Source organism: Hippoglossus hippoglossus, chromosome 5, assembly GCF_009819705.1.
Source record: "Hippoglossus hippoglossus isolate fHipHip1 chromosome 5, fHipHip1.pri, whole genome shotgun sequence".
In the NCBI taxonomy this organism is placed as follows: domain Eukaryota; kingdom Metazoa; phylum Chordata; class Actinopteri; order Pleuronectiformes; family Pleuronectidae; genus Hippoglossus; species Hippoglossus hippoglossus.
This window is the reverse complement of record NC_047155.1, coordinates 10290258-10317832: the sequence shown is the minus strand read 5'-3', so window position 1 is coordinate 10317832 and position 27575 is coordinate 10290258. Positions and strand designations below refer to the sequence as shown.

General features: G+C 40.8%; 1 protein-coding gene across 2 annotated transcripts; it reads left to right on the top strand.

Moving 5' to 3' along the window:
- Positions 1 to 316: 316 nt before the first annotated feature.
- LOC117761268 (protein phosphatase 1 regulatory subunit 1A-like) lies at positions 317 to 26324 on the top strand. Of its 2 annotated transcripts, none has more exons than XM_034584984.1 (7): positions 317 to 767; positions 11420 to 11480; positions 18771 to 18808; positions 18972 to 19035; positions 20975 to 21172; positions 23417 to 23545; positions 24280 to 26324. In XM_034584984.1, the coding sequence occupies exons 1-7, from the start codon at positions 687 to 689 to the stop codon at positions 24357 to 24359; spliced, it is 651 nt and encodes a 216-aa protein (XP_034440875.1). In that variant the 5' UTR covers positions 317 to 686; the 3' UTR covers positions 24360 to 26324. The 2 variants fall into 2 exon arrangements, with proteins under 2 accessions (XP_034440875.1, XP_034440876.1); XM_034584985.1 differs by having other exon boundaries at positions 322 to 767; positions 20975 to 21157.
- Positions 26325 to 27575: the final 1251 nt, after the last annotated feature.

Here is a 27575-nt window from a genome sequence, read left to right as displayed (position 1 = left end):
GTGAGAGGTGTGACTCATTCTGAGTGAGAAATAGTTTTTACTTATGCATGTGTAGGAAGGTGATATAAAAATAGTTTCTCTTCAAGCAGAAGCCAGATGATGCATCTCTCCAACTCATCCCAGACACACAGAGAGAGAGAGAGAGAGAGAGAGAGAGAGAGAGAGAGAGAGAGAGAGTATGTCTTTGTCATCCTCACTTGCCCATCTGTGCAGGCACTGCCGCAGAACAGCCCTGATCTCAGACATCCAATACCGACAGGAAGAAACATGAAGAGAGGGTGGGACTTGGTGTGAAAGGGAGTCAGCCGCAGCGAATGACAGCAAAGGAGAGGAGTTCCTTGCCCAGAATGCCCTTGCCTCGGTGCTGTGAGCCGGGAGAGGCAGAGAGGAAGGAGAGTGAAGCCACAGCAGAGGCAGGTGCTGAGGGTAGAGCAGAGAGCACAGATTAGAATAGAAACCCGGTGCCAAAAAGCCAAGACAATCAGGGAAAAGTGTGTCAAGAGATAAAATTGAAGAGCAGGAAATAGTCACATTGAAACTTTTTTTTTTTTTTCCTAAACTGGAGCCCACTCATTTCCCTGTTTCAGCCAAGCTTCACTGAGCTCTTTACTCTCCTCTTCTCTTGTACGGATCCTCCTCTCCTCCTCCTCTTTGCCCTGTCCTCCTCTCCAGCAGACAGTGCCACCATGGAAACCGGGAGCCCCAGGAAGATACAGTTCACCGTCCCCCTCCTGGACAGCCACCTGGACCCAGAGGCAGCTGAACAGGTGAGGAGAGGAGGGGGGGGCATGTGGGACTTTCAGGCTCTTAAGGGCTGCTTCGTGCATCTGTGACATCATTGAACATTTAGTGGCATTATTGTGGAAAATCTGTCACTTAGAGAATATTAGGACAAAGATTTATTTCAGTCATCAAATTCAGCATTTGCAGTTACTCAGCAACTCAACTGGAATGGGAAAAAATACAGTGTGCGCAGTACAAATGATGAATTGCTGCTCCACAGAAACCACATCATCAGTATCTTATTACTCGCACGCACCTAATTAGCAGGCAGCGTGTTTTTAAATGCAGCCCTGTAGTGAAAATGATGAATTTAAGATTGATTCTTCCTGCCGCTGAGTAGCAGGTTGTTAGAGACACACTCAGCAGGGTCGACACGGAGTGTTGCAGTGCACGGACGCATCTCCAGGGGCTTGGTGTTGTTTTGGGTCTGAGCTGCACGCACTGTACGGCAGAGAGATACTGACAGAACATGTGTGGTATCACAAGATAAACAAATCAAATGTCTATCAGCGATGTGATAATTCCTTCACGTTGATCTCAAAGCTCTGTAGTAGGTTGCTTGACCACTGTCATAGCAGAAGTTTGAAAAGATTAAAAGATCCAAAAAGTAATTTTATCATTTGTTTCTGGATCCTATAAACCCATCGTCACTCTATGACATAAGTGAGGAGAATTGGTGGCCGTGTGGGTGCAGTTCATGTGCCTGTGGAGAATACAGTGACAAGACGTGTCCCACTTTCTCATTTTCATAAATATAATATGACCGGGACTGGCCATTCATTATGAATGAGCCTCAAGTAAACTGACTACCCCCCCGTCTATGTCTGCCCCCCGCCCACTCTCTATCGTTCTCTCCCTGCTGTTCACTCTTTGCCCCACCGAGACTGAGGAGGTTAGGAGGCCTCGTCTGTGCATGGTGCTCAGTGTGTGTGTGTATGAGTTTGACCCTGTCAGGACATTGTGTGGGATGGTTGGGGACAAGGTTAGTTTCGCATCAAGTAAGAACGTCAAGTAAGTAACTGTAAAGGGCTATTTAGGTCGTCAACAAAGAAATCAAAAGTACCCGTACTAAATATGGGTGACAATTTTGATGAGAATGATTTTCTGGAGGTTTAAATTGTGTTGTTGCGATGTTAGCAAATGTGCGGACAGTAGGGTTGAAAGGCTCAGATATGGAGAATGAATGTTGTTGGTGTGTACATGCATTTGAGCAAGAGGTTAAGTCAAGTGTGAGAGGACTTGGGGAACAAACACCTGAGGTATATCATGAATGACATCAAACCTTCAGCCTCCAGCCCATGTTGAAAGGTCATTCCATCAGTCACATCTCCTCTGCATACAAGGAGGAACTCACTTGTGCTTAAGTGAAGTAACTTCAATCCCCTCAGAAAGGAAAAGAGCTTTAACGCACAAATCATTTTCACATTCTTTGTCATGGTTTATAGTCTTAAAATCCACGGGGCAACCTGTTATATCATTGATTTTTACTGTTCAAGCTATTTGTCCCTTGGCCTGTCGTGTCGGTCTATAACGCTCCAGCTCTCAGTGTAACGTCACATTTTACTCTGCAGTACCTATAAAAATACTCACACTTAGTGTGGAGGTGGCTCAGTGACCAGGGAGAGGGGATTGGCACAGCTGAGACTAGTTGGCCAATCATCTCTCCCTGATTCAAAAGGCAGCAGCGACACCGACACACGTGAGGAAACATAACGTCCAAACTAAACATAAATTGTCCTCCTTAAAACCTTTTCAGTCTTGTCGTGCGTCTTTTCCCATGTGTGTCAGTGTTCCCCTCTGGCAGCTCCGCGGCTGCCTTTTAAACCTGGGGATCACTGAGCTAACAGCTCTCACCTGCGCTGACTGATCCTCTGGTGCAGGTGGAGGGGCTCTCCCAGCCATCCCCATGCCCACACTTAGTTTTCAGGTCCTATGGTTTTACATTGGAGGTAGAATGGCACTCACACATCTCCGCCAAGACCCAACAGTCCCCTCAAATGTATTTGGACACATAACTATTAAAGAAACAGTTTATTCCTCACTCCACATTATCTCAGTTACACATTGGCTGTAGTAACAGTTTTTTGACTTACAGCAGCTGGAAAAATCCTACTACCTTATGAAACCACATATAAATCCATTTAGTTTGTGTGTAATCCTTCAGACAAACAATCCAACTAACCAACCAAACAATCAACCAAACAATCAACCAAACAAACAAACAAACAAACAAACAACAAATCAACCTACCTACCAACTACAATGACACTCAACCAATCAGCCCTTTAAATTCAATCAAGCTGCACCAAATGCTCACACTTATAGATATCAGTCCGCTAAATATGCCTGATTAAAAAAAGAAAATCAAGATTTATGAATTATTCCCCTGAGAAATTTGTAAAAATGTCAAAAAACGCCCAACATCTCGCAATTAAAAAAATGATCTACCTCAAACTTGAATAGGTTGTTTCTTGGCTCCTGTCCCATCCTTCCACCACATTTCTTTGTAATCAGTTTTTTGCATAATCCTGCTGACAAATAAACCAACTAACAAACAAACCAATGGACGGTAGCGAAAACATAATCTCCTTGGTGGAGGTCATAAGCGACAAATACATAAATTTCTACTGAATAACAACAACAAACTCACTGTAACATGAAAACAGATCTCCTCAAAGTGATTCAAATCAATAAATAAATCAGGTGCAGCTGACAGATTCCTTTCAAAACAGACAAAGCACAAATCTCATTAACAATGGCTCAGATACATGAAGGTCCCGGTAGTGACACAGCATGAACAATAACAAATCCCAGCTAGCTGCACTAAATATAATGCATCCTTTGTAATTATTATTAATTACACCCAAAATGTCTCCTGTGAATAAAGGTCAATTGTATTTAGGAGGCACACAGTAAGATGAATGGTACCCGTGTGTAGTAAAGGGGTTTCAATTGATCGTAGTGTAATTTCAGTAAATGTCAGCCGACGCTCCTCAGCCTGTAACGTCAGCCGCTGCAGTCTGGAGGGATGTAAACGCTGCACTGTGACTGGGAGAGATGCTCTTTTTACTGCAGGTTAAATACGTCTGTCATCTCTTTGAAGAGGTTTATACTCCGCAGAGAGAGAGTTTCACTGGAAGAAAGAAAAACAACTTCAAAAACAGATCGGCAGGTGCATCATGTCCTTGCCGATAAAAAAACCTTCACGCTCAAGTTGTTTTTTGAGATAATGACTTGAACGAGTTTGACACAAATGTTTGTCTCAGAACTTAAAACAGCAGCATTTATAGCACTCGGAATTCTTTAGAGTTTTCTAAAATAAAACCCAATTCTTAGATTTTTTTCAACTAAAGCTAGGGTTGGTAATCCTGGGAAAGCGATGTATGTTGTTTGTATGTATTAAAAAAAAAATCTAGGTGTCACCTTTTTAGTGTTGACCCGACAATCATCTAAATATTTAGCACATGGTCATTTTGAGCATTTCGTAAAAGTGGATCAGTTTTAAAAGCTGCGGCATGAGAGTTGGTTCATGGTTGCTCACATTGAGATGAACAGCGTTGGTTTGTTCGACTGTTGTTGTAGTTGTGTTTGCTGTCATATTAGCACTTCACAAATCAATCAGGAGGACTGAGATAATTAGGATCCTAACTTTAATCAAACTAGCAGCGGATGAGCATGAAGGTTGGATTGTCGTATTAGTTTGTGTTTGGCTTGGAGATAATTACGTTGGTGTGTAATTAGCTGAGTGATATTAGGAACGCTCTCTGTAAATTGATGCCTCTGGTACATTTGGTACGTAGTCCGTGGTTGTAGTTGTGTGCTTGTGTCTTCTGATCTGTCTCTGCAGCTCTAGAGCAACTTATCTGTTTGAAAGGTCCAGTTGTTATTGTGTCTCTATGTCTGTCTTGTTTGTGTCTGGGTGTCTTCTGTCTCAGATCTTAACCACCTCCAGCCTTGTGTATACCTCCTCCACTTCACCAACACACAGGTCGTTCTTCTATCTGTACACAAAGAAAAATTCAGTTTACTTCTTCTACAAAAACTAAAATCTCAAGAGAGTGTCTCAGCCTTAATGAGCCTGACCAAAGCGTGGCTGATTAGCACTGGGACCCTTTTGAATTTATTCAGACACCACTGTGTTTGCAAGAACAGTTATGGATGTCGCACAGAGGGACTTTAACCCATGGTTCAGCAATCCTTGCAACCTGACACCTCCCAGCATGTTGAATCAGCCCCGTGGAGAACTGCACGTCTGTCAGAACGGCCTCCCCCGAGGTCAGATCCTCACAGCAGCACACTCTCATCCTCTTATCCACACACAGATACAGAGTGTCCCCCGTTATCACAGCCTCCCGTTAGAGCTCACTCTTCACCTAAGAGCACAAACTGACTGATAGAGGCTGAGACCTAATGGTGTTTGTTTCTCACAGAAAATACTACATTTTGTACAATATATTAGTAGCATATTATCCGTTTGAAGTATTTGAAGGAAGAGCTTGACATTTTGGGAATATAATCCTTTGCTTTCTTGCAGAGTTAGATGGGTCATTTAGATGAGATCAATAACAATATCAATTTGTTAAATCTAAAGCAAATGAAAATGCCTAAACTTCGGTGGGAATCACACCAGAATCAAATCTGTACATCGTTCAGCTTGCTGCAAATGAATGAGTAATAAAAAATAAAGATATTATCTTGTCCTTCATTGAGAGATAAACAGAAAACATCCGCAGTTCACTCTTCACACTATTACACCAGGAACTTGTTTGTCTTTCTGGATTACGTCACATTGCATTGCAGCAAAAATGATGCCAGGTTGAAACCAAAGAGAATCCTGCTCTGTTTTGACGGACTCCCCCTGCAGTTCCCATTAGAACCAATGAGAGGGACTGTTTCTTTTGCAGAGATATTTTTAGTCTGAATTAATGGTGCTGGTGGACTTTTTCTTGGTAGAGACAGTCTACCTGTATCTCCCTGCTCCTCGTATTAGAGTAGTGTGAGTCTAAACATCTAAATCTCAGCAAGGAAGCACAGACATTTATTTCCCAAAATGAGGAGCCCTCCCTCTACAGTACATTAGGTTTGAGGGACTATAGAGTGGTCGGTTCAATTGACAGGTCCTGTACACATTTGGTCTTGTTTTTGTCACGACAGGCAGATTGTACAGTTTTACGGCCTGAGCAGATAACTTACATTATGTTTAATGCACCAGTTATATTTTACAGCAAAAACTAGTATTTACGTTTCAAATGTCCTTGGATCTATTACAGAGAATAGATTACAGCATGTGTTGCATCTAACTCCCCTGCTCTCCATCCGCAGCTGGTCGAGAGATTAAATAGAAATAGAAACAGAGAATTTAGAAATAGAAGTCGTACTTTTCTTTCTCACTTGATAGAGAATGAGATGGAGGCCTGAGGACGGAAGAAAGACAGATAGAGGAAAATGAATTATCAGGGTTCAGAATTCTGTGAATAAGATAATTCTTTCTATTCAGAAGCAAATGAGAGCAAACTGGAGGCTGTGAGGATTTATAATGGCTGAGCTCTGATTTTAGCCCGAACAACGTCAAGATCATATTTCAAATAACAAGATGAAATATGAAGAATCCCATGAATCCTCTGATGAAGTAATGACTGGTGCTTTGTTCTAAATTCTTATGATTCCTTGACAGCTCAGTGGTGCCTTGTCCAACCCAATACAAAGGTTAGGGGAGGTTTTCGTTTACCTTTTTTTCCCAGGAATTCATCTGAATGTCCTGTCTTCATTCGGCGTACTGACCAGTGCAAACACAATGTTCCACTGAAGGTCACAGAGCTGATAACGCAGGGATTAGAGAACTATCACGTAATTTCTCAAATGCAAATCACAGTCAGGAAGAAAAGTCTGTACACGTCAGGATTTGTAACTATTAACCCTCTTTCCCTCCTTTCTCACCTCAGTTCATTTGTTTGGGTATTTCATGAGAAGCTTACAAGGTCAAGTCTACTTCAAACCATATAACATGAACAATAGTGTAGTTTTTGTAGTTTTAATATCCAGCAGAAGATAAATATTTGCGGTTTGAAGCACCAAAAACTATCTGATAGTAGTTTTACATCTCCTCTGTCACAAAGCTCTTGCATCAACAGGTTGGTCAGCCAATCAGAAGAAAGGCTCTGACTATTTTCTGAATAACACACAGGTATATGACAGGTAAATGGAAATTGGGCGATGGTCAGTCCGTGCTGAAATGTTGCAGTGTTGCAGGGTCCAGGTTGCCTGCAGGAGTGGTGGATCCCACTGCTTCCAGTTCGCTCTCTTTAGATGCAAGTCCCTCCTGGTGGGCCAGTACTTTCCCACTGCAAGTATTCAAGCCCAGCGAGGGAATTCAAGACCATCAGGGAGGTTTGTGTTTGAGCAGCTTGACAGCAAGAGTGGCATATAGAATTAAAAGCACTCTACCTTCACCGTTGCTGCCAGACGTAATGGAGTTTAATTGGGATTGATGGGGACTGCAGACGAGAGCCCAGCATGTGATGTTAAGGCGAGTGCTGTGAAGGAACATGTACCAGGAGCAGCATGACAGCATCATTCGGGGAAATGATGGTGGAAATATGTTTTGCCTGGGTATCAGCTATAGAGAGAGTCATCAAGCAGATTATCCTGTTTTTGGAGCTTTGACTCCAGGCGGTGGATAATATTCCTTAACTGTAATTAAGCGAGTTTGAATTCCACTCTCACACAGCTGTAATAATAGATGGTCTTAATGTAACTCACCAAACACAACGATTGATAAAACCGCACACTTAACACAGCAAGATAGAAGGAATCCAGCGATTGGTAGAAGAATAGTGTTAAAAAGATTAAAAGCTGAAAAGAGAGAGAGAGACTAAACAAGCACTAATACAAGTTTGTAATAGAGGTCAGATAAAAATGCAGATTTAGTATTTAGTATTTACATACAAAGTAAGGTAGATGCAATGGGTTTTTATATTTTCCATCTTTGTCATGTTGAAAGTATTTGTTGTTAGGTGCTTTCTTTGTCTTGATAGAAAGTTTTGGTACAAACAGGATACGCACACCTTCGGGGTCTGCTGGGAAAGTTTGCCGTCTCTTGGCTTGACCTATATTTTCCAGCCAAGGGTATTTTGTCCAATGCCCACGCGCCACAAGGATATCAGGCATAGACAGCTCTTCATGCCCACCCATCACTCTGAAGGCTGTTTTTGTCCGTTTGCTGTGCGGAGTGACGGAACTGCATTTAAATGGTCTGTGGGTTGAAAGGCAGGCATTATGGTTTGAAGGTTGAGCCTGTCCAGTGAGCGGTGGTATTTGTGTGAGCGAAGGATCGGGGTGGGGGGGGTTCACTCCGCTGCCGTCTGAGGAGAATAACAATGACTCTGGGTATAATCAGTTCTACACAGACGTTGTGCTTTAATGTGGGCCGGCATGATGGAACAAAACCCCCCACACGCACAGGGCTCAGATATTTGTAAACAGATTTGGAGTACACACAAGAGTTAGAGTTCATTGACCTTGGAATCCAGGAGAGTAAAAACATGATCGTGTACTGACATATTGATTTGTACAGAGTTTCACCTCAGGACTGTTTATATCCATGAAGGGGTTTCTCGTATAACTTTTTGATGACTGTAGTAGTAGTGTCCTCTTACCTCTCTGATATATAACATATACTCTGACTGTAGTTACCAGGTGCAGGTTAAAACGTGGGACAATATACTTTTTAGACAAGACGATTGGTAGATTTGAGTTATTTTGGTAGTGAGATTTTTCAAATCAATTTATGACTTATATCATAAGTTAAAGGGGTTTTATTTTTAAACCAAAGTTCTCATAACTTGTCGAAATGGGTTTCAAAAGTATCTATATTTACTCAAAGTAACAAGATTAAAAAAAATCCTGAAGAATATTTGAAGCTGTAAGTGTAAGTGAAACAACAGACTGCATGGTTCAAATCAGTCTGTCATATTCAGCTACTATATATATTCAAACTGTTTCTAAATCACACCTGATATTACAACGCAACATGATCTCCTGTTGTAGGCTCCATAGGTAAGATTCAAATTTCTGTTCAACAAAAAAAAAACATTTAAGCTCCAGCATGCAAACCAGAATAAGAAAAAATAAGACATTTAGTTTTTGTCTTTTGACTGAAAAATCGTATCTGTGTTTGGGAGAATCCTTCTGTTTTGTGCCCTGTTCAACCCCGTCTCCTAGAAACTGTTTATCAACAACACATTTTACACAGAAAATGGATGTTATGAGAAATGGGATTGCAGATTATTGAAGATTTTTCGTATTTCGTATGTCAAGTCAAAAAATGTTGTTAGTGAACGCATAAGTAAAATGTTCACAGACAGCATTTGTAAATATCCCATCTCGCCTTCCAATAACCCCCTCGTAGTATTACTGCAGTATAACACTCACTCAATTAACATAAATTCTAGGACACAGTGTTTTCCAGTTTCCTTCAATGCAGTGATGATGCATTTACATTCCCACAAAACATGCAGCTGCAGCTACAGCTTCAGATTCCTGCACTCAGTTTTGTGTGCAATTAAGCCACTGGATTCACCATCTTTAACCTCTGCATCCTGGGCATACCTGGATTTATTCGTGGTTATATATGCAAAGCAGATATTACCATTTGAGACCCTGTGCATGGACGCTGAAAAGAGAAAACAGCACCTGTCAGGCAACACTGAAGAGTTGACATGCATCTCCGGATGCGAGTTCAGCAGTTTTCATGGACAAGAGCACAAAGCAGAACCACATCTCCTCTCGTCTGTGCAAGAAAAGAAAAGGCACCAGGCGCTGCTTGTTATTCACGCAGCCTCCCTGTGATCCAAGGCTGTGATTCGGAAGATAATGAAGTCTCTTCAAATCTGAATACGCAATTAGACCTTGCTGTTGAAATTGGAGTGACTGCTCGTTTTTCATAACTGCACATTATTGCTGAAGTTGCATAATTATTCCATGTCATTAGTGTCATAGTGTGACTGTGGTGCCATTAGCAGATCAGGTTTCACACCGTGCACGGCTCAAACATCAGATTCGTCACTCGGGCTGTATGTGTTGTGTGTGTGTGTGTGTGTGCTTCCTGCTATTTTGGGCAATTTCAAGATTTCCCTCTCGAATTATATTTAAAGCCTAAAAGTCAAACACGCACTTGGGGATATTAATCCAATTATTTTTACTTTTCGGATTTTTACTTTGAAATCGGTTGCGATAAAGAGGAGTCCCTGTCTTCTAGCTTCCCATTATAAAGTCATTTTCACAGCACAGCTCCAACTTTTGTTGCTCTCTGTCTTTTCCAAAAACTTTGATCATTAATTTCTCATCTCAAAGGTCTAAATTGATCTAAATGATCAATTTTAAATTGTCACATAAAATGCGAGTGTGATGCTTCACTGTGTCGGCTGAAGTAAAACAGCTTTTGATTTTTAGTGCAGAAGCAGCATTTAGAAAAGATGTATGGAGAACTAGAGCTCGCACCACTTCCAGTGTTCATCAGCACTGTGTCAGCTCTGTGTAAGGAGTGCATCTCTCTCTCTCTCTCTGTGTGTGTGTCTCTGTGTGTGTGTGTGTGTGTGTGTGTTTGAATAATTGCCTGTCTAATTGAATTCCACTATCACAGCCTTTTAGGGTTTATGGAGCAGTAGTTTATTTCGTAAACTCTCACATGGAGCAGTTGATTTGCAACATTAGTGGGTCAGAGTGTGCCACCAATATAAAAGTTTGCAAACAAAATATGACTGTATAAATATTACAGTCTGCAAATATTACACATATTTCTATATAAATAACTTCACTGCATGTTGTTAAAATAGTGGTGAATCGCTGTTTTTCTGTTGGATACCTACAACGCAAATGAAGTCATGACAGTTAAAGGATCACTATTTATTTTAACTCTTATTTAAAATGAAGGGTAATTTTCCTTGTTGTTAATCTTGATCCCATGTTTTTAATTGAAACCAGGGTCCTGAAATAACACTGGTTTTGCATCATAGCTCCAGTGTTTCTACCCACAGAGATTTGAGGTTTGAACACGAACTGCTGAGCAGCTCAGTGAATTGTGCTCGTCTTTTCATGTACGGTCCCAGAACGCTCTATAACTGCTACACTCCACTAATCATGAGCCAAGAAGCAAGTAGGTGGTGGCAGTTTGCCCTGCAGATCTCCCAGTGCAGCACTGTGAGATCCAGCTCTGCTCGCTCACAGCTCAGACGTCTGCAAACTGAGTCCCCAAACCCAAAATATGGAACACACACTGTGTTATTGGCTGTGTTACGGGCTGCCAGCGTCACAGGAGACAGTGGATGCTGCTCTGTGTAATGATAACCATAATCCTGGACCTGAGGGAACAGGACTCGACTCCCCGACTGGTCTTGTTTGTAGAATATGCACATTTCAGTGTACTGCTTAGCATTTTTTGGTGGAGCCAATAAACCCCAATGGAGGATCTGTGTGAAAGTAGAGCAAGAAAGTGTTTTGGGGGATTTAGATACTTCAAAACACTTCAAACTTAAATATCTTCTTGGCTTGGCAGCGAAACGTTCTTAATGCAACCTGTTTTTCTTTTGTCCAAGGAATAAAATGACCTCCTGCATGACATTGTTCCACTTTTTTTCAGATCAGACGACGCAGACCCACTCCTGCTACTTTAGTGGCATCCAGCGATCAGTCCTCACCTGGTGAGAAATGAAACACACACACACACACACACACACACACACACACACACACACACACACACACACACACACACACACACACACACACACACTTTTTTTTATCACATTGCTGTGATCCAAGGAAACTGTGACATTGCTAAAAAGATATTTGTTACGAAGTGACAGCATGATAATAAAGGGTCTTTAGTTAGTTATTTCTTTTTGTCTCTATTGTAATTTTATTTTCAGTTTAAAATATTGAAGTTGAGGAGCTGTCATGTGATCCATCTTTATCTACAGTCAGAGAACAGACAGTTCTTGTTTAACTTGCTGTTGCAGCTGCCGGCCCGGACACTGACTCCGGTTGTAAATCTGCAAACTGTGTTAATACAAGTGAAATACTTCATTCTGAACTCTGTGGCTTTGCTTCTCATCTTCTTATTTAAAGAAATGTTAAATCTCCAAATAAAATGATATCCTCAGTGAAGAATCTGCAGCTATTGTTTAGAGTACCTCTCTGTGTAAACTGTGAATACTTGAGAAATGCTTCCTGATGTCTGAGATGCACGGGAGGTCAGTTAACAGTTAAATCCTGGTGTCTTGTCTCTAGACCTGAATAATTAATGACGGTATCCCTGTTGTGATAGCATGTGTGTAACATTACACGCATTTCTGGAGAGGTGTGATGTTAGCAGCTGCTCTGAGGAAGAGGAAACACGTGTGGAAGGGATTGACTGAAATCTTATAGAGCGCCTCATGCCTGCATCGTCTGCTGACATCTTTTTATCAATTCATCTTGTTTTGTTAGTTTATTGTTTTCATGATTAATTTAGTTCTCTGTCCTGCATTCTTTCAGACTTGCATTGCTCTGCTCAGCAGCAGCTCAGAGTGTATTTCTCTGGGTTTATGGTCGGGTCATGGGTTGAGTCCAGAATTGATTTAAAGATAATTGGAGTTAAGGGGTCGATTCTGATGCTGAGCTTTGCAGGAACACACCAGGTTTGCAAAACTAGACGAGTGCAAGAGTCTGGAGGGAAGATGAAAAACGTCTCCCTATTTTGTAAGTGAGTTAAAAAAAAGTGTTTTTCATTTTTACATATATTTTATTTATTTATAGCTGTTTCCAGGCTTTGATAAGCATACAAGATATTTTATTCAGACCAACACCATTTTTTTAAGCACTGCTCCCACACACTGTGAATGATCCTCTGAGTTTTCATGTTTGAAGTAAGTGTCATCATTCAGTTGAATGTTGAGAAATGTTTGTGAGACAAAAATGTATATTAAACTCTCTGTCTGCCTGTATGTGGAACGCACATCTCGAGAACTGTTCATCTTATTAGCTTCACACTTGACATGCGTACTGCAGTTTTAAATTAGATGCAGTCTGGACATAGGATACGTTCAAAATCGATAAACTTTCCGCTCTGTAGCAGCGGCGGCTGTGACTCATTATCGTAAGTGACATTGACGATCACGACAGCAGCGCATTTACGACAAGTACAGGACGGCACAGACCAAGAGAACAGTCCATTCCAGGCAGGCAGGTTTAGAACAGACACTAGTTGTAATAACAATAACATTTTAATAAATCTAAATGATTCTTATCCTAATCTTAACCTAAACTTAACCTTTAAGCGTCAGTCACAACACTCAACATTGTGGGGACCAGGTTTTTGTATCCAGATGGGATTTGCTTCTCTCCGTAATGTGATGAACGCAGGAACAGAGACCCGCACAATAACAAGTTACAGCCACGAATATGTTTCACACACTTCTACGCATTTGTATTAGGCCTGATGCTGCATCTCAATCCTATTGTGCATCAAAAGAGATAGAGCAACAACAACGTCTGTGTGTGTGTGTGTGTGTGTGTGTGTGTGTGTGTGTGTGTGTGTGTGTGTGTGTGTGTGTGTGTGTGTCTCCTCTCATGGGATCTTACTGATCAAACACAGCAGAGCTCCCCAGAGTTATCCTGTTCTATGAGTCATCCCATGACTCGCTGCTCGTCTGTGTGTGTAACTCACTGCAGAATTACAGTAAGAGATGATCAGTTGGGAATACAGGGCAGAACGACTCATTTTCACCTGGTGAGAAAAACAGAGGGTGGTATTCTCTGTATTGTATGAATAAATACAAGTGTTGTTTATACCAGCAGCGACTGCCACTGACACATATTTTCAAATCACAACTTTTCTATCACTAAGACTTGACATCCTTCATGTTTTTATCTTGAAAACAACAGTTCTTCTAAATGGATAGAAATGTGCTGACTTTGCTTTCGATCCTGTGTGCTTGATGTGTGTCTTTGTGCACGTGCGTTTGAGTTGCTTGCTTCTGTGTTTGATGCACTAATTGGACAATGGGCATGTGGAGTGTCTTCGAATCAACTTTCATCTCTGAATGAAAGTGCAGATGAAACACTGAATAATCCTCCAGATTAGAGACCAGAGGAGAGGAAACAGTGTGTAGTGGAAAGGTATATAAACTAGAAGAGACTGTGGGAATGCCTGAGGGGTTATGAGAAAATGTGTTATTGAATAGATTATATATTAACGTTTCTTTATAATTGTTTTACTTTAAAATATTTTTGCATCTGTGATTTCTGAAAACATCAGCAAACATGTCACAACTTTCCAGGTTCACAAAATTCCCATAGGTCCAAGGTCGTGAATAACTCAAGAGGGGAGTTTTAACTACAGGCGCACTTTACGTTGGTTCTCTGAGCTTAATTAGCCCCCTAGTGGCCATAAAGGCATGTATGAATATTATCTATAATTTTTATAATAACACCAGTGTTTTACAGTAATTACTTCCACTGTGGCAGCCTGCTATAGTTTTATAATTAAGCAAAACCTTTGAAAACACACAAGGTCTCTAACTTTGTATTTTGCAAAGTTGCGTCATTCAATCTCTGTCCATTGGCAGCACTGGGAGAATTCCTACCATGTCTGTGTGCTGTCAAAATATTCCATAAAGTTTTTATCGTCCTCACAGGCAACCAGAACCCGTCATAGCCTCGGGTCTAATTGTGCCTCTTTCACGTGATAGGCGGGGAGACTGCAGTCATATCTGTCACTCAGGTTCTGTCGTGCTTGGGCGAGAAGTGTGCTCTTGTGCAGCCTCTGTTAGATTTACTGTCTGTTTTTGTGATTTGTGAGAGTGAACTGAATGAGCTTAATACTTGGGATATGAAAATGAACCTGCAGATATTCTGATTAATTTCCGTCCGTCGCATTTGCCCCGAGATTCTTTGTGAGCCCCCCACCTTAAAGTTCAAACTGCGGCAATAAACACAATCACATTTAAAAAGGCAGCTGCAGAACCTTTCTGTATTGTTTTGATTGCTTCTTTTTTTCATTTCGAGCTGACAAGGCACATGAAAAGCATCATAACCTCCCACCAATTAAAATGCATTTGGTCTTGGCAAACATTTATTTGCATATATGTCAGGGAAAGGAGGGTGGTAATTATTGAAATCAGCAGGCAGAGACAGCCAGAAATATTTGGAGAACAATGCATTGTATATTGGAGAAGAACTGTGTGTGTCCATGTCAAGTTTATTATTAGATTGTATTCAATCTCATGCTGGTTTGCATCTCGCACCGTGTCTTTCTTCAAAATGAGAAATGCTGAGAAGGACAGCATGTCATGGAGAGATTTAGACATCGATGAAAAAAAAGGAAAAGAGACGAAGGGGTTGACACAGACTAACAGAGGCGAAGACAGTTATCTAATCAGACTCAGAGACACAATCGGAGAGCGAGACAGTTACAGTGCGAGGATGAGGATGTGCCAGATATGAGGGGGATGGGGAGAACTGTATATGATGATGAGGGAGAGGAGCTGTGCTGGTGCAATGATGGTGTGCCCTTCATCAGACAGAGCCGTGCATTATTTAATGCTCTGCAGATTGCTCTGTCCTGTGCACTGTGAACCCCAACAGCACATCAGAAGAGCAGCCACAGATGTACAGACAGCCGGGGCGGAGGCCTAAATAATGAGGGAGCAGGGACTGTGTTCGGTTTTGGCCTGATTTGAACCTGCTCTGAAGAGGGGGCTGGGATTTTGGGAGGATTCATGTCCGCAGTGATTCCTGGAGAGTAACAAACTTCACTGAGATAAAAGAAAGAACAACAAAGGAAGAATATTCACATTTATTGCCATTCATAAAATCACTTTATTACCTTCTGCTCCAGATGATGAGCTGCTCCAGCAACAACACTGCTTCTTTATGCAAATGCTCTCATAAAAAGATCCCACTTTGGCTTCTGTCACATAAATGCATGAAACTCTATACAAACTTTCCAAGGTGGACTGGACATTTCCACTAATGTCAAAACCCAGAGAAATCCACAATTATATTCAAGGTAACAGAACGTTTCATTTTAGTCGCTTGTGAATTGCGTCATATCCGCTTTACCTGTGGCTTTGCTCATCTCTGCTATAACTTCTGGGGAAGACGATGTACGTCGAAGAAAAAAATCACTGCCAGCCAGTTAGCTGTTTTTTCCTTCCACTGTTTGTATTGGTCAATTGTAATGGATCACAACCATTCATTGATGTTTGCTGAAGACAACAACTCCCATGATCCCACGCTGCTCGCCAAATATTCATATTATTCGTTTAAATCAAGTAAATAATGATAAAAATCAACCAAACATTTTGCTTGAACATCACCAACGACATAATTACATACATAATTTGATATCTTGCTTTACGCAGTAATCCTCAATCCTAATTTCAACAGATTATTTATGAAAGTAACAAATAGTGACACAATTTGCATATATTTACTCTTGTTGAGGAGATAATATTTGTCTTTGAATTCTTGTTTAATTGCACATAAGTTGGACGTGAAGGGAAAGAACAACAGAAGAAAAAACATTTCTTTTTATCCCAATTCTTTTGCCATAACAACTGCAAAAAGAACAGAGATAAACCCTTTTAGGTGCAGGGCTGTGTTTAGCCTTATTTGTTTGTCGCTTAACTCACGGTTCAGGAGTTTTCTCTACTTTGCTCATTTCTCTTCATCAAATGCAGTGTAGCAACTATAAACTGACAACAGCCATGGCAGGCGGGCTAAATTATGACCCTCTCTGTTCTCATCTGGCTTTGTGTCAGACGCTCAGTCGGCTGGGAGTTCCTGTGACAGACTCATCACTGCTGAAATGGCTTTTTTTATTGGCTTCTTCTCTCACTATGTTCTGGTTACGCAGACAAATCAATCTGAATATCAGCCGCCAGAAACCCACGCGTTATGTTTCTCGACCCAAATGATATTTCAACCATGTCTTCTCCTAATGCTATAACAGTTACCATCATGTTGTTTGTTCAAATGAGGCCACTGCTGCCCTGTTACCATATATACACTGTTTTAAAATAGACAATAGAACTCAAGTGACAAATGTCGTGTAAAAATGTCGAATCACTAAGACTGAAATGACAGAATTTTCCATCATATGCTTGGTTCATCTTTTCAAGGTCAAAACAACTTCATCTTCTTTAGGCTGATATTTGGTGCTGAAAACGAACAATCACAGTCCATTCGGGACACACAACACTTATCACAAAAAAAAAATACAATACACACTAAGTTGCACAACTGTAGTAATGAACAATAGTCATTCATTACATATTCATACACATGCATCTATATCTGGCTTCGTGTCATCATGTATACACGAACATGCACATGTATGTTTCAGGTTGTCCTCCCACGAAGAACAACATGAGTGGGCGTTTCAGCAAATACTGCACAACAACATGTTGATGTTCAAGTGACAGAGCCCTCTAGTGGCTGTAGCAAGTATGACGGGAGCAAAGGAGGAAGTAAAGCCGGAGTTATACTTGCTGTTAACTACATATACGTGTGCGCATGAAGGCTGCCTCGTGTATCCTGCGTCGATTTGGAGCGTACGCCAGATGCAATATGCACTTAACCGGTAGGGGCAGTGTAGCAGAAGTTAGGGAAGCTCACTGGTGGGATGAAACAAATTTTAGACCGACACGTTTCAATAGCTGTCAATTACCTGTTTATAAATCTGAAGCTTCACCCTGTAACTTGAAGGACAGCTCTTCACTGGCCCATTTCCTGGGATTGATTTGTAACAAAATCCATATCGGCTGATATGAACCTTGTCACAGTCGTGGAAGTCACTTGAAATAAGAATCTGTTTCAAGCATGGCTGTAAACATGCACAGAATAAAAATGAATCATTCCCGAAAAGAAATCAAACTGTTTTCATAAGACCGCTGGGTTTGTGTTCTGTGCAGAGTAAAAGAGTAAGAGAATGATGAATATAGAAACAAGCACTTCACTGGCATTTTGAACACCCTGGTGAATACTTTTAAGTTGGAATAATATATGCACATCCTCACTGGCACACACACACACACACACACACACACACACACACACACACACACACACACACACACACACACACACACACACTCAACCCTCCTAGTGCCTTGGGATGCATAGGTTGCCAAGCAACAAGGCGGTGTCCTAGAAAAAGTTCCAAGGCTGGAACATGGTGCTGGATGCAGGTTCAACACATTTACTATTGATCACAGTTAATGGATTTACTCTTCTCCAGTCAACTGATTTTTATTCTATTTCAGTAGTTTCCTATGGGACCACAGAGTCATGATTCACACACTACGATCTTACATGTGGTTAATATTGGGTCTGCAATGGTGGAATGTTACTGAAGTACTAAAGTACACAAAGTACGTGGTGCTTATGTACTTTTTACATGATTACAATTGTTTGACACCTCAAAATTCAAAACATATGAATAGGTTATAAAATATGATAGAAATGAAACAGACAAAACAAATAATTAGCTAGTTTTATTTTTAAGTTATCGTTCATCAGCATTTCATGGCCCCAACTTGTATGAGGATTTAGTGATTTTAATTTTACGACTCTTCGGGAGTTTGGGTAAACAGAGCTTGACAGTTCATCTGTACAATAATATCCAGAGTCTGTTTTTATTCACAAGTTATAAAAAGTAACTCCGCCCACAGTGCTTGGTTAAAAACACTTACTGCAGTGTTTTTCCGGTGTATCAGATGACCATGTGGCTGGAGGTCACCTTGGATCCACTCTGCTCTGCACTGTCTGGACACAGCAGCTCTCCAGCTCCACTGCTCTGTTCAAAACATTATGAAACCTGCACAGTGTGTGGGCCCAGTGTACTTGGTGCCCAACATGTTTGCCTGTAGGTCTGTGTGCACCTTGAATCTCTCATTATCATCGCTTTGTTGTGTTTAGAACTGAACTGATTGTTTTCTTTATTGCAGAAATAGATGAAGATCGTCTCCCAAACCAGCTGTACAAGGTAATTTAATCTGTATGTTGTATTTCAGTGAAATAAGATTATAGAAATAGGATTATATGAGATCTGTTCTTCTTTCTTTTTTGAAATTAGCTCTACTTCTATTAAAATGTGTTCCATCTTGGTGCTCTCTGTCCAGCTGACAAGCCATGTTGATGTTTTACAGGCCGCCTTGTTGAACTCCCCTCGACAAAGACGAAAAGGGCAAAAGGGAACTCCAACGATGAAAGGTTAGTGTCACTTATCAGTGTTGTCATCGTCCTTAATGTGATGTTGGTATTTTATGTGTGAGCTCACACTTTGCAACAGTAAAGCTCTAAGTTCTTGCTGCTCTTTCTCCTAATTTACTCGCTTAATTCTCTTCAACACATAATTCTCTCTATTTGCTGCCATAGGGCAAAAATACGAAAATGAATTAATAAAACATTTGCTCCAGTTAGTCACCACCAAGCATTTTCTGCAAAAGGCTGCCACAGCCTCAGCTACAGTAATGTCCTGTATCTTGTTCTATTGCATTATTTATAAGACTCATGCTGAGCCTTATTCTAAACTCAAACTGTCACCCATATGGCTCACAGAGGTCTGCCGGAGAAGACAAAAAACAAAAGGTGATCAGATGAGGCTGGTGCCTGTCTTCATCATTTAGATCAGGTCGGGTAGAGAGCAGGTGTTCATGTTTCTACAGCTATGGGGACAACACAGAGGTGAATACTGTTTCTGAGCTTTTCAAACCAAACTGATGTTGTTGCTCATTGTGGCGGAATGTGGCCACGTAAGTTAAATTCAAGTCAAACACATCGAACCTCGGGTATAAAAAAGGCCAACGGCAGCAACTGTTCCCAAAACAGCCCATCTCAGAAGGATAGAAAAAAGATTTGTGTAAACAAAAACACAAGCTCTTAAACCACCAGGGAGAACATGTGAGAAACAAGATGTAATGTAAAAAAAAGGAGCTTCCTGAGTTATCACAAGCTGTTCACTAGGTGGGGAAAAAGAAAATTGCACAATGTTGTCGCAGTTAATTCAGACATGATATCACCAAAATAGAATCAATACATTGATAAATAAATTTACCAATAGAAAAGTAATAAATTTGCAGTTGGTCACTTTTTACAGTTTCTGAAAATGATCTTTTCACAGCAGTAGGATTTATCACAGAAAGCAAAAACTGAATAAATATACACGTAGTCATGTAAGAATTATTTTAAAAACAGAATATAAAAATGTCCACCTATCCTATAATAGGATGTTATGTCCAATTTCCAGTCTCCAAATTGCACCTGGAGATCAAATGTCAGCTAAATTGAATTTGATTGGTGAGCCCAATAGGCAATTGATGAAAGTGTGTTCTACCTCCAGGGGCCTTTATCAACCTTGGATCCAATCAGGGCTGCACTTGTCTCAGCGAGGACTCATTATCTCGTGTTTTCTGACCAGATCTCAGATTTTTTTTGTTGCTAAAAGCAGAACCGAGTCGGACGAAATTAACACAAAGCCTGAGAAATGTTCCAGCACCTGACATTTCTCTAGGTTGTTTCCTTTTCTCATCAAAGTAATACAGCTCCTGTTTTCTATATAGCATGTTTCTAACAAAGAAAGGGAAGCAGGGGAACAACAGTGAGAAGATAAATGTGTAGCTCCAAGTTGATTATTCTTCAATAAGTTTCACATATAAACAGCTTTAAGTGTGATGAGTCACTGTTTGGAGGAAACTCGAGCGATAGATTCCCACTAGAGGGGATTAAAAGTGATAAACCATAGATGGTGGTCAAAAAAGAAGATTAAAATAATCTTCAAACTCGGATGCATCTTTACGTAACTCCCCCCAATCAGTGCAGGTTGTTAATTTAATCTTGTTGGTTTATTTAAAATGCTTAACCTACGATGTTCCTCTGAAGTGATGGATTTCTCAGTAAATCTCCACCTTCGGAATCTTCTTCCTTCAACCTCTCTTTACTAAATGTGGTTCATAACCCCTCTTCTCTCCCATTGGCTCCCTTCATCTCACACCACTTTCTTTTTCTTGCTCGTCCTCCTTCTCCCCAATGATGCTTCATAAACTTTCTAGTTTAACTTCACTGTTCCTCCCCCCTCTCATCCTCTCTCTCTCACACCCAGTTAACCCTTTATATCTCCCTACCTCTCCGATCTCCACCTGCGTCCTCTCAGAGCTGCAGTTCATGGTAGAGCACCACCTGTACAGGCAGTCGCAGGGAGGCGGGGACGAGTGCTCCTCGGAGAGCTGCCTGTCAGACCGGCCCAGCCCCGACTCCATGCCCGCCGGGGAGGAGCTCCCGCACGACAACGACTCCACTTCGGAGGCCTTTGAGAAACTGCGCTGCCAAATGGAGGGTATGTTTGAAGACAGTGAGTAAGAAGATTTCATTTGCATGCTTGCAGCGTTGCGGCCGCCTCACAAACCTCCTTGAGACTCACAGAGAAAATTAAGTTCACCAACTGCGTGTATGCAACTTGTTAAATGACTCTTCAACAGTATATGTCTGCTGCTATCCTCTCAGTTATACTCGTTATACTCACAAGTTCTCACGAGAACTGCAGCAGTAACTAGTGGGGAGGATAAGAGAGGACATTCAGGCTGAAAAACATGGTGAAAATGATGCTGTTTCGAGTCAAATTTGAACGTCAGGGCTAACTGACACTTGGATGACACATTTTCATTAATGGGTGAACTATCCCTTTAATGAATGGGTGAGGAGTGGCCAAAAGGCAGTCTGCCAAAACCGGTCTGGGTCAAGGAAAGGTACAGAGAAAGGAATGGATGGATGGAAACAACAAGGTACGAGAGTGCTGGAGCGAAGGAAGGACACGAGGAGGTGACTGCTGCCTCTGAAAAATGGATGTTGTGATACCACGAGAATGGGAGAGCAGATGGTGGGACGAGGGCCGAGGGGAGGGAGAGGAGGAAGCTGCAGAGGCATATTAAAGAAGAGGAGTGAATCCAAATAAAGCTTATTAACATGACGTAAGGGTGCGGAATTGAGAGAAAAGAGGATGAAAGTGAAGCGGAGTGATGTAGGAAGCGCGAAATTAGCTGGAGGGGACGTGTGTGTGCCTGCAATGTGAGGTTGAGAAGAGCGAGGGGGAAGAGGCCAAGGGAAACTGAAGCCCTGTTCCTACCAGGTGTTTACATGTGTCTCGGATGATCTGGTTACAAGTGGACAGCTCTAATTAGGTCAGTTCAACCCAGGCATCAGAATGAGTCTCCACATGTGTCTCGAGCGGCGACTTGTGATCGGATCTCACCTCCCCACTCTATATGCAAATAAACATGCACATATTTTCCATTTGCAGCTAGAATCTGTTTATAGAGATTACTGGCGTATCAGAAAGATGAAACGTGGAGACAAACAACCATTCCCATTCACTTAAGGTCAATTTAGAGTCTCCAGTTAACCTAAACCCAAGCTGCATATCTTTGGACTGTTGGAGGAAACCAGAGTACCCAGAGAAAACCCTCGCAGACACAGGTAGAACATGCAAACTCCTCATGGAAATACTCCTCCTGCTGTGAGGTGACAGTGCAAACCGCTGTACCACCGTGCCAGCCTATAGTACCATGCCATCATCACTATAGAGCTATGTATCTTGAGCCAGCAGCTTGTCAGGTTAGCTTATCTTAGCATGAAGATTGGAAACAGCTAACCTGCTATGTCCGAAGGTAATAAAGTCCATCTACCAACATAGATAAAAGCAGTAAACCAGCAAACCAGTTTTTGAATTTAAGTAGAAATCAAACAATTGATATTTGTTCTTACCTTACACCTTTGACGTTTACATGAGTGTCGGTATGCTGTCAATGATATATGGTATGATGTCGGTCTGCCTGTCAATCACAAAGCAACTCAGCGTATATATAATAAAGTGCAGAACTAATCCTCTAATGCAAACACTTGCATTGTTAAAAGGCCTCGGCTCTTACTGTCTCCTCTCTGTGCCAGATACTGCACAGCCCATGACAAAAAGCAGAGGTCAGCTTTTAAACTCCTGCCAAATAATTCACTCTAATAGCGGGTGAGTGGATGGTCACAGAGGGCAGCCCACACTGCTCGCACACATTTAGTAATTACCCAGGACTAATGCATCACGAATGGACGGGGCTCTTTCATCCAAAGCAATAGCACCAGAGTGCAAAAATTACATTAATATTGTTAAGTAATTAAATTTGAATTGATTGGGACACGGACGTTATTAATAAAAGATAGGTTACAAGATGAAACCGTGTTTGTTAGGATTGCTCTTATGTTATAGACAAAGTTCTGATCAAGCTTTCAGTTAAGATGAAAAGAAGAAGGAAGGCGGAGGAAAACAAATCAATGACCATTAACACCAGTCCGTTGGAGTGTGGCTTCAGCCTTTTGAATCCAGACAGCAGGAGTAAACAAACACAACTGTAAATGTCACATGGTATTGATCGACATTACTTTCATATCAGAAACCTGATTCATGACACACGGTGGAATAGGACGTAACAATAAATATCGACCGAGAGCTTTTAATCCACAGCCCCCGTATGATGACGAGGACTCATCTCTCTCTGGTTTCAGTCGCTATCATCACCTCGTCCTCTATTTGTCGCTCTTCCCCCCGCAGAATTCTCCAGGGAGAGTCTATTAGAGGCTGCAGGTGGACTCGAGTGCCCCCTCTCCACGGAGAAAGAGGATTGTTCCAGCGTGGCCAGTGTAGTAGATCCCTCATCGCAACAAAACAACGCACAAGCAGGTACATTAGAGTCAAAGGAGCCACAGACAGGCAGGAACCTTTTCCTTCTCGCATCTCTATCGTCTCCTTCGTGGCCTTTTCCTCAGGGGACTGTCTTTATTGGGTTTATTTAGATTTGTTGAACAGTTCAACAGGCTGGGGAAGGTTTCATGCAATCCCTGGCTCATTCACAAACATTTATGAAGTGGTTTTGATCCACACTTCAGAGAGCTCCGCCACGGCTGACATACCCTGGGAGGCAGCTACATACAAGAAAAAACATTTTTTCGCACGTGGGTGGTGGTGGTGGTGGTGGTGGTATGCAAGTTGAAAATGTACAAAAAAATTCTGCTTATACTTTGTCTAGTAGAATCTTCTTTATGGGAAAAGATAGAGGAGGAGAGACTGGAAGGAAGAAACAATAGATAAGACATTTCGAGTTTTCGAGCTCCTAAAACTGAGAACTTTGGAAACACTGTTTTTGTCTTGCTGTTTTTGTTATGTAAATATTTTTTGAAAGTACATGTGACATTTATGGATAAAGCATCGATATTCAGCACCTGGTCGATACTGGTTTCTTGAGTACAAAGCAACAGGAAAAAAACATATTGCTCTTTCTCTTCCTTCCAGAGAAACAACGGTTACACAATGTATTAAAGGCTGGGGCTGCGAGAGTCCATTTTTACTCCCTCATGCCAGCCTCTCTTCTCTCGTATTGTCTCTCAGTCTTTCATGTCACTGTCTATATTTTGCAGGAACAAAAGATGCAGCATCCAGCGCGAGTCAGCCGGAGGAGGAAAAGACAAAGCAATGCAGCCTGGAGAAAGAAAAATAGAGTTTTTCCCCCGAACGACAAAATGCTGCTCAGTCTGCTCGGCCAGCCCAACACAATGACAGAAGATTGTGTGTGCAGATCCACGTGTTAGAAACATCAGGGCATATATACATACATCTACAGTCAGACCTTAGTTACCACCTCGACAACAAGAACAAAGGTTTCTTCTTTTATTTTGTGTCAAAGGGACGATTCCATTCATTTTCTGTTGCCCCTGCACTCGCCTAAAACTAAAACTAGCCTACTGTAACATCTACTAAATGGATCAGTCTTTTCCTGTCTCAGTCACACAGTCATTATTATTCACTACCGCAACTCACATGCTTAATGTCTCCTTTAATGTTCAAAGGCAGAAACTCCATTTGAAATTCTATCAGGCAGTTTTCATCATCACGTGCCATGACTTCTGCAAATTTTACTCCTAATCTAAGCAATAATAATGAATTTGTACCTCATAAATAACTTGGACTTAAACTATAATTTCAACTTCTACTTATATCATTAAGTAGGATTTCAATGCTCAATTTAAAATTAGTACACAGTAAATTTGGGTTGACTGACAGTTTAAATACATAAATATATGTTTACAATAATAGACTGGACATCTGCAAAAGTCTTCTTAAAGTCCAAGTGACGATCACATGCATGTTTATTTTCTGCTACAGCATGTACCTGCAGCAATTAGGTATTTGATTTATTAGTCCATGAGCAGAGAGTTAATTGTCAAGTATTTTCATAGTTGATATATTTTCTAATAATGAATCGGCTACGAGAATTTTCAGTTTTCTCCAGTATGAATATCTGTTGGTTTTTTATCAGTGGTCTACAATTATCTCATATTATCAATATGTTAGGGATTTGTCCTGTTGAATTCTCAAACTAAACTTTTAGCAATTTTATACAAATTGTTTGATTGAAAAAAATAATCTGACAGATTAAACACTAATGAAAATAACTTAGTTGCAGGCGAATATATATTAAAGGCATTCTCCTTTGAGAAAAAAGCAGAAACCAAACCAGACATTTATATTTCATGATTTTTGGTACCCACGGGTTTAGCCCTTTTGCTATGTCACATACGTCAGTGCACGTAGATCTTGTTTCCATACAGCCAATCAAATGGCTTGATTTTCAAGACTGCAGTCCTGTTACACAAGGACGTGATTACTGGTAATACCTCAAATAACAATAACAACATTAGATGCACTGAAAACCAGACTTTTACCAGCCGATCCATATGTTGTTAATCTCTAGTCGATAAGGGGTTCGTATTCATTTACATACTTTGGATTAACAAGGACAAATCTATGTCCAGCGAACAAATTGCACTGTCATTTTCGATGCTTGAACGCTTTAAGGAATCTTAATCCTCTTCATAAAACACGTTCCTGCATGACACTTTTCTAAGACCAAGGTATCAACCATGTTTTATGTTGAATGGGAAATATTATATAAAACAGCAAATATTATTTTAAATGACCCGACACAAATTGCAATTACTGACATTCTCTAGTTTTGTATAAACTTCATCTGAATGTTTCATTAAATGTTTCCCATCTGTTGTTCTTATCACTTATTTGGCATCATCATGTAGATTATCTGACAATCCTTCCATAACCTCCACCTCATTATTACTATTTCTGACAAAAGAGTAAAACAGAAGAATAAAACTGAAACAGAAAACTAAAGCCACCCGAGCATTGATGTCACTTCAGCAGATGAGTCAGCCACAGTACGAGCAGTTGAACAAAGAACGACCTTTAAACATTCCTGTGCAAGCTTTTAGTTTCTTCTTCTTCTGCAGTGTATTTATGGACCATGTAATGTTTGTTCTGTTTTTGAATGGTAATTGTGAAATTTACATGAATCAAATCTGGGGAGTTTTTGTTCCAGTTTTACCTGAATAGATTGGTGATTACATCTGTAATCTAAATTTGTTTGATACAATAAAATGTTTAAATTGGTGATTGGGTGTTGTTCCTTGAGTATTATTTTTTTAAATAATAAAAAATAGTTGTCTTGTGTTTCCGAAGCAAAGTGAACCAGGATCTGCTTTCCTATATTTAAATGTCAAAAACCGGCACATCCATCAGAAAACTTTAACTCAACCGTCAGTGTCAATTAGCAGTGTCTGACATCACTGCACCACTGCTCATGTGTTCAGCTGAGATTCACTTTGGCTTTATCCTAAAAATAGGCACTCTGGCGATAAATAATTCAATGTACTCGGAGCCAGGAGCGTAAAAGACACATTCATTTTTCATAAACAGAACTGTTTTTCACAAATATCTTTGGGGACTCTCCAGAAATTTAAGCTCCTTGTGAAATCGATACAGATATTTATGTTGCCTTTGGAGGTACCAGTCTGTGTGAGACTGCTCAGTGTAAATCTTTGTTGTGATAGAATGTCACAGTGATCATTTGATTTATTTCACTTTGGTCTCGTACTTTTTAGTTTGACTCATTAAGAGAAGATGGTGAGTATCTTTAAAAAATTGCATGCTTTGCTGTTATCACACATTAGAGAAGCAATACATGTCATGTCTGTTTTGTATCTACATCCTCACTACATACGTGTTTGCGTGTGCTGGGGGTTGTGTTTCAATTATGTGAGCTATGCATGCAAACCTTAGCTCACGCACATGTAACAGAGAAGTAACAGAGCTGTGTCTTCAGTCATTGTGTGATTTGTTACGATACATCCTCCTCAAATACAGAAAAGCTACATTTCTCCTCCTTAAATAAGAAAAAGAGAAAACATGATCATAAACTTCTTTCGGTTTGAAGCTGAGGCCTCAGGGCAACCCGTCACTCTACAGCCCCTCCTGCTGGGAGAGCAGAGAACTGAAGTCAGCAGAGTTTTAAGGGGCACTTGAATGTGACGTTTTCATGGTGCATATTCAAATCAAAGGATCATCTAAAAAGTATGTTTAAAAGTTCTAAATCGAATGCGTAGGATCAAGGTTTTGCATAGATATGAAGTGTGACCCATATTAAAGATAAAAGTGTAGGATATCTCAGCCTCTGTATCAAACTTCATGCACCAGAGACCATCTTTAAAATGCTAAGTACTATTTTGTGCAAATCGTATCTCCACATATAAACTGCTAAATGCTATTTGAAGAATTATGAATGTGTTGGAGCTACAATAGCCTGTATTAAAATTATTCAATTAGCTATTACCCATGTGAATGATGCTTCCACTGCACAGTTATT

Coding starts and splice junctions, on each gene's coding strand:
- LOC117761268 (XM_034584984.1), top strand. CDS start 687: ATGGAAACCGGGAGCCCCAGGAAGATACAGTTCACCGTCCCCCTCCTG. Junction 19,036..20,974: donor GGGAACTCCAACGATGAAAG/GTTAGTGTCACT, acceptor GCGTCCTCTCAG/AGCTGCAGTTCATGGTAGAG. Junction 23,546..24,279: donor ACAAAACAACGCACAAGCAG/GTACATTAGAGT, acceptor TATATTTTGCAG/GAACAAAAGATGCAGCATCC.